Genomic DNA, 7,389 nt, shown 5'->3' on the forward strand with positions numbered 1-7,389 from the left:
TCTTGGTAATTTTTTGGTCAAATTTATTAATCATTGTCCTGATTTAAAATCATGCAGTGAAGCTTAGGAGCATTCCCCGTCTTCAGTGAGTTTAACGAAGGTTTTTCTTTCTTTCTTGGCATCTTAACAGCTTGAGGGAGGGTGTGGGAAGCACACAGGCCCCAAACCCGACAGTTTCCCTTCCTCGTGGGACGCAGCGCCTTCCGGCAGCTCAGGGGCCTGCTGCCCGGAGGGTGTGGATTCCAGCACAGGCAGCTCCTGCTGGTCCCGAAGCCACTGGCCGTGAGCAGGGCTCGGGGATCGTGCTGTGGTGTCAGTGTTTTGTTCTGGTTTCCTGCAGCAAAGTGAAGGTGCTTTTTAAGTTCACCAAGGTGGACAGTCGGCCCAAAGAGGACACGCAGAAGCTGCTGAGCATCCTGGGCGCCTCCGAGGAGGACAATGTCAAGCTGCTCAAGTTCTGGATGACTGGCCTGAGCAAGACCTACAAGTCTCACCTCATGTCCACGGTCCGCAGTCCCACGGCCTCGGAGTCTCGGAGCTGACCTGCTACATACCCGCCCGAAGATGGGGGTGGCTGTCCACAGGCCCCTCCAGCCACTCACGAGGGACTGTCACGTGTTTCTGATTTGCTGGAAGGAGCTGTGTCCCAGCAAGGAATGGAAACTCGGGGTTGGGCTCGGCCCTCTGTCGGGTTTGGGGCCTGTGTGCTTCCCACACCCTTCCTTAAACCACTGGAATCGCTGAAGAGGCAATGAAAGGCATGGGGAAGTGGGCTCCCTTTCTTGGAATCCCTCGGAGAGATGCCTAGGACAGATTGCCCCACCTTGTGGTCTTAGATTTCAAAACCCACAGGAGAAACAGGTCGGGTTGGTCCGACTCCATATGCAGGCGCAATGACATATCTGCTCTCGAGCTTAACATTCAGGCCTTTCCATTTGAAGTTCAGCACGTGTTTCTGGGCCTCGTGTTTGAGTGTACATTTTGCAGCAGTTGTGAATATTCAGTACATTGCCAGTCCTTGGTCGCTGAGTCGTCGTTTTTGAGTCAGGGCTCTGCAGGAGACGTTGGGGAGTGAAGTGGAGCTGTTCCTCATCTTCAAGTCCCCTGAGATGTGTGTTCTGAAGTCATGGGGCTCGTCTTCTGGGGTGTTCCCCCTCAGGTGCTTGTGAAGGTGACCTGTGGCTTAACGATGGAGCCCCTGATCATTTTTGCACAAAGATGATAGCTTGCTGAGGTGTCAGAGCGAGCATCTGATTTGCCCAACCCCCTGGATATGGGAGGCCTACCATGCTTTTATTCTGTATCACTTTTGCCTTTATTGCTGCTTTCAACATTTACATTTGGCTACAGTTAACTATTTTCAGAGTGTGGTGATTGAAGACAATTTCATCATCCCACTGTACTTTTTTGTTTTTAAAGAGACAGCGTCTTGCTATGTCATCCAGGCTGATCTTGAACTCCTAAACCCAAGCAGTCCTCCTGCTTCCACCTACAGCTACAGGTGCCCCCACTGTACATTTTTAATAAGGATTCATAGCTTGGAGGGATTTTATGGCAGTTTTGCTGGTTTGTTTCTAGTTTTCTGTGTTTAATTTATACTTAACATGAAGACTAAGTTTATATAACTAGTTATCTGTATAACACAACAACATTGGAACACAATAAAGATGTATTTTTGTAAATGGTCGACTACATGGTTTTATTGGTTTGATGCCTAATATTTACTTGCACTCAGGCACAGGAAAGACTATGGTTAAAATAATAGCAGCGAGTGGCCAATTCACACGTTTAAGCTGCTGCATTGATTGTAGACAGTCTTCTCCAAGTTAGTCTTTGGAGTTGGTGTGGGAGAGAAGAAAACATTTATCCCAGGGACATCTGTTGAATGTCTGTGCCTATGTACTTGGCATTTTTATTTTGAGACAGAGTCTCTGTGGCCCAGGCTGGAGTGCAGTGGCATGATCTCAGCTCACTGTAACCTCTGCCTCCCAGTTTCAAGCGATTCTCCTGCCTCAGCCTCCTGAGTAGCTTGGACTACAGGTGTGCACCACTGCACCTGGCTTATTTTGTTGTATTTTTAGTAGAGATGGTGTTTCACCATGTTAGCCAGGATGGTTTCAATCTATCTCCTGACCTCATGATCCGCTCACCTTGGCCTCCCAAAGTGCTGAGATTACAGGCATGAGCCACCGCGCCTGGCTGTGCTTGGCATTTTGTTCGGCTTTAGGAAATGGCTCATCCCTTAATGATATTTAAAGGCGTGTCCATCTGAGAGGAAGATGGCTGGAAGCACCCTGGGTGACCGTGGCAGTCCCCAAAACTGAGGGTTCACGGTTGAGTCATCTACCTCGAGGTAGGGGACCTCTTGACCTGTGTGAATCAAGAGAAAATGAGGAGAGAGATGGCCGCCCACTGTCCTTCCTTGCTTCAAGTAGATTCCTGTTTCTCTCGTGCATGGCATTCCTGGGAACGCAGTTCTGTGCTCAGTTTTTGCCAGTTGTCTGCCAGTCTAGTGGCTGAATCCACTTGGCAAGTAGCAGCCCAGCGTGTTAGCTCTGCATTCACTTCAGGAGCGTGTGCGACCTGGATTTCTCATGTCTAACAGCTTGCTGGCGAGGGGGCAGGCACGGCCCTACACCGACTGGTGTTTCTAGGCAGCTGTGGGCTTTTTCTCCCTGAGGGCATACAGTTCTTGAAGACTTTTCCTATTAGTTGTGATTGCAGAAGAGCCTTAGATTAAGCTGAATCTGTGCCAAGCCAAGACGAGGCCAGACTGCTCCCCTTGTGAGGGAATAGGGATTCCTGATTTTGTAGCTTTTCACACCAAGTGGAAGAGACAGAAAACAAATTCCCAATCTCGAACCTTCCCCATGTGTTTGAAGTCAGTCAAGGGATTTTACATTCAGGATACCCTCAGGGCTGGGCACAGTGGCTCATGCCTGTAATTCCAGCACTTCAGGAGGCCAAGGAAGGCGGATCACCTGAAGCCAGGAGTTCGAGACCAGCCTGGCCAACATGGTGAAACCATCTCTACTAAAAATACCAAAAAAAAAAAAAAAAAGCTGGGCTGGTAGCGTATGCCTGTAGTCCCAGCTACTCAGGAGGCTGAGGCAGGAGAATCACTTGAACCCAGGAGGCGGAGGTTACTGCACTCCAGCCTGGATGATAGAGTGAGACTCTGTCTCCAAAAAAAAAAGATATTTATACTCAGTTTTCTTTTCAAGGGAAATGGGTCATCTTACAGATTCCAGGAACAGGCCTTCTGAAGCATTTGTTCAGCTTATTGGGCAGCTACCCAAGCATTTTCCCTAAATTCCTCCATTTTTTTTTTTTTTTTTTGAGAAGAGTTTCGCTCTTGTTACCCAGGCTGGAGTACAGTGGCATGATCTCAGCTCACTGCAACCTCTGCCTCCCGGTTCAAGCAATTCTCCTGCCTCAGCCTCCTGAGTAGCTGAGATTACAGGCACCTGCCACCATGCCCAGCTAATTTTTCTATTTTCATTAGAGACAGGGTTTCACCATATTGGCCAGGCTGGTCTCGAACTCCTGACCTCAGGTGATGCACTCGCCTCGGCTTCCCAAAGTGCTGGGATTTCAGGCATGAGCCACTGTGCCTGGCCAGCTTTAGTTTTAGTTTTTTTTAAAAAAATAATCATCCTAATAAATGTGAAGTGATACCTCCTGTGACTTTGATTGCATTTCTCTGACAATTCATGACATTGAGCTTTTTAAAATGTACCTGTTGACCATTTGCATGTCTTTGGGAAAATGTCTATTCATGTCTTTAGTCCATTTTTTAAAAATTGGGTTATCAGCCATAGGAGCTGCTTACATATTTTGGAAATTAACCCCTTATCTGATAATATAGTTTGTATAACATTTTAAGAAATGTATTGTGTATATTTAAGGTACACAACATGATGTTAGGAGTTACATATACACACATATACTAAAATGGTTTTAGAGCCGGGCACAGTGGCTCACACCTGTAATCCCAGCACTTTGGGAGGCCAAGTCGGGCAGATCACGAGGTCAGGAGGTTAAGACCATCCTGGCTAACACGTGAAACCCCTTCTCTACTAAAAATTTTAAAAAAAAGTAGCGGGGTGTGGTGATGCGTGCCTGTAGTCCCAGCTACTCAGGAGGCTGAGGCAGGCGACTTGAAACCGGGAGGCGGAGGTTGTAGTGACGGGAGATCGCACCATTGCACTCCAGCCTGGCAACAGAGTGAGACTCCTTAAAAAAAAAAAAGAATTTTATTGATGTAATCACTGACACAATACATTTTACTTATTTAAACCATACAATTGGACAGGTATATCCCAGTGAAACCACCAGTTAAGCTGATAAACACCCATCACTCCACTTCCCGGTGGCTTTGTTGGCCCTCCAGGCAACACTGGTCTGCTTTCCTCAGTCTAGTTTGCATTTCCTAGAATTTTATGTAAGTGGAATCATACAGTATGTACTCTTTTTGTCTGGCTTTTTCCACTCAGCTTTGTTGAAATTCATCCATGTTGTAGCATATATGAGTACTTTTTTTTTTTTTTTGAGACAGGGTCTTGCTGTGTCACCTAGGCTGGAGTGCAATGGCACGATCCCGGGTCACTGCAACCTCCGTCTCCCAAGCTCAAACGATTCTCCCACCTCAGGCTCCTGAGTAGCAGCAGTTACAGGGACACGCCACCACACCCAGCTAATTTTCATATTTTTTGGTAGAGACAGTGTTTCACCATGTCGGCCAGGCTGGTTTCAAATTCCTGAACTCAAGCTATGCTCCCGTCTCAGCCTCCCAAAGTTCTGGGATTACAGGTGTGAGCCACCATGCCCGGCCACTTCATTCTATTTTATTGCTAAATAGCACTCCCTTGTATAGATATACAAAAGTTTGCTTACCTGTTTACCTGCTGACACACGTTTGGGTTGTTTCCAGGTGTGGGTTATTGCACGTATGCCTGCCGTGAACACTAGTGTATGCATGCTTGTGTGAATGGATCCATCCTTTCTTCTGGGAGTGGGATACCTGGATCATATGGAAGGTGCAAGTTTAATATTTTAATACATTTTTAATTTAGAATAATTTTAGATTTACAGAAAAGTCTCAAAGATAGAACAGAGTTCCATTTACCCCCATCCAGCTTCCTTTATTGTTAGCCTTTTACATTCCTTTCACACATTTGTCAAAGCTAAGAAACTGACATTGGTACAAAGTGATTAAGCTCCAGACTTTATTTGGATCTCACCAGGTTTTCTGTGAATGCCTTCTTTCTGTTCCAGGATCCAGCCCAGAACACCATATTGCCCCGTTTTCCCTTTGCCCCCGGCTCAGTGCCCACTAAGACAACCCTCAGCTGCCTTAGTCTCCCCTCTGTTTATGCTTAAAGCAGGGCAGCCTCCTTCCCATAACACCGGAGATCCAGTTGGGTGTGGGTAACACCCCCCAGGGGCACCGAGGAAGGAGAACTGTGCAGACCCCGGGCACAATTAGTGCCTGAAGTTTAACTCACTGCTTACTTATATCTAGCTTATATATAAAATCATACTAGGTCCCATATGATCTTTCTATATAATCATATAACTTACTGCTTACTATATGTAGCTTATATATATAATCATACTTAGTTCCATATAATCTTTATAATCATATAGGTATTGTGGTCGGAACTGTACAGACACATTTAGTGCTGATTTATAGAATCCTTCTATATAACCATATAGTAGTTTGTAGTAGTAGGAATGCCTAGAGCAGTCACAGAACAGAAGCAGTACATGGGAAAACAGCCAGACCAGGACGAGAACCAAAGACTCAGGCGGTGGCGTCCCTGCCTGAAAGGGCATACATTGTATGGCAGGCTTGGAGCAAGAGCCTCTCCTCCTGATAAAGGAGTTTAGTACCTTGCATCCAGTTCCTGTGGAAAGCAGGCCTCAGGCCTGAGATCCCGCAGATGACTGAGGGAGAAGAACCCCTCTGGTGTGACCCAGTCACGGCGGCCGTACACCCTGTCAGCCTTTTCTCACTTCTGTGCTAGCTCAAATCATCCTCCCATAAATAAGAGCACAAGTCTGTCAGCTCCCACTGCATTGGCTTGCAGTATCTGTCTATTAGAAATCCTTCGAAGTCTCCAGCCCCAGATAAGAAGTGTCGCGCACGACACCTATTGCACACAGCCCACCTCTTTGCCTCGGTGACCTAATGGGGGTGGACCCCTTTTCTGTACACGACCCTCTACTACTGCTCACGGCACAGCCCCCTACTGCACACAGCCCACCTCTCTGCCCAGGTGACATAATGGCGTGGCCCCCTCGCTTGTGATTCAAGTAATTATGTGTGCCCTATCACTAAGCCTATAGGTGATGACCTCACTCACGACCCTTCCCCCTGCTTCTACCTAATAAATACAGACGCTTCTGGGCATTGGGGCCTCGCCTGTCTCTGCTTATAGCTGGCGTGCCCCCACCCCCAGCCCGGCTGCTCTTCTCCAGTTCTCCAGTGTCCTGTCTCTTTACTTCTCGGATCCTGCACCTCAGCACAGCATAAGGGACACCCCATAACCCTGTGGGGCCAACAGCCCTACAGTTGGGCTGGGAAAAAAAACCTATAGGGGCCTAACTCTGGGCTTGGGCATCCCCATTACGCCACCGCCTCCAGCAGGCTGGGTTCCAATGCTGCCTCCAGCTGTGTGGATTCCCTCATATCTGTGTTTCCAGGTCCTTCCCCAGCCCGAGGGGACAGTGAAGGTGTCCACATTTCCCGAGCAGCTCTGCTGTGCTCCAAGCGAAGAAAGCTGGGGTTGCTGAGGCTTCTGGGGCGGCGGGCGGTCTCCGGCCTGAGCAGGTGAGTGGTGCAGCGAGGGCCCGTGGCCTGCAGGTGTGCATGAGGTGCCGGGTGATGGCGAGTCTGGGGGCGCGGCTTGCTTGGTACATGGTGGGAGGTGGGACCTGGGGGGCGTGGCCGGGGGCCTGGCTGGAGGGGAAATAGGGGGCGCGGCCTGGTGTTGGCAGCGTGTGGCCGGTGGGGGCGGGAGTGTGGGTAGTGGTCTGGCGCGAGGGAGGCGTGCCCACCCCTTAGGGACTAGGCAGCACGTGGCCCTCGGGGCTGGGGGCGTGGTTTTGCACGTGGCTGTTGGCGGCGCGTTGGGGGGGGCGTGGTCTGGCGCGTGGCGGTGGGAGGGGATGGGCTCAGCTTGGTGAGTGTCAGTTGTCGGGGAATGGCGCGGCCTGGCACAGGTACTTAGGGGGCTGGGGGCGTGGCCTGGCACGCGGCCGTTGGTGGCGCGTGACGGGGGCGTGGCCTGGCTCGTGGCCCTCGTTGGGGGGCTGGGGGCGTGACTTCGCACGTGGCCGATGGCGGCGCGTGACAGGGGCGTGGCCTGGCACGTGGCCCTCGGG

General features: G+C 49.7%; 1 protein-coding gene across 4 annotated transcripts in view; it reads left to right on the plus strand.

Moving 5' to 3' along the window:
- Positions 1–1,682, plus strand: part of FLCN (folliculin) — a 28,315-nt gene extending 26,633 nt beyond the window's left edge. For all 4 annotated transcript variants that reach the window (XM_012442003.3, XM_012442006.3, XM_012442002.2 and 1 more), the window contains one exon: positions 341–1,682. In XM_012442003.3, coding sequence (XP_012297426.1) covers positions 341–542 — 202 coding nt within the window. In that variant the 3' untranslated portion in view covers positions 543–1,682. The remainder of the gene's footprint in view (positions 1–340) is intronic.
- The last annotated feature ends 5,707 nt before the right edge of the window (positions 1,683–7,389 follow it).

This window comes from Aotus nancymaae, unplaced genomic scaffold, assembly GCF_030222135.1.
Source record: "Aotus nancymaae isolate 86718 unplaced genomic scaffold, 86718_ANA_hifiasm-v0.15.2.pri h1tg000018l, whole genome shotgun sequence".
In the NCBI taxonomy this organism is placed as follows: Eukaryota; Metazoa; Chordata; class Mammalia; order Primates; family Aotidae; genus Aotus; species Aotus nancymaae.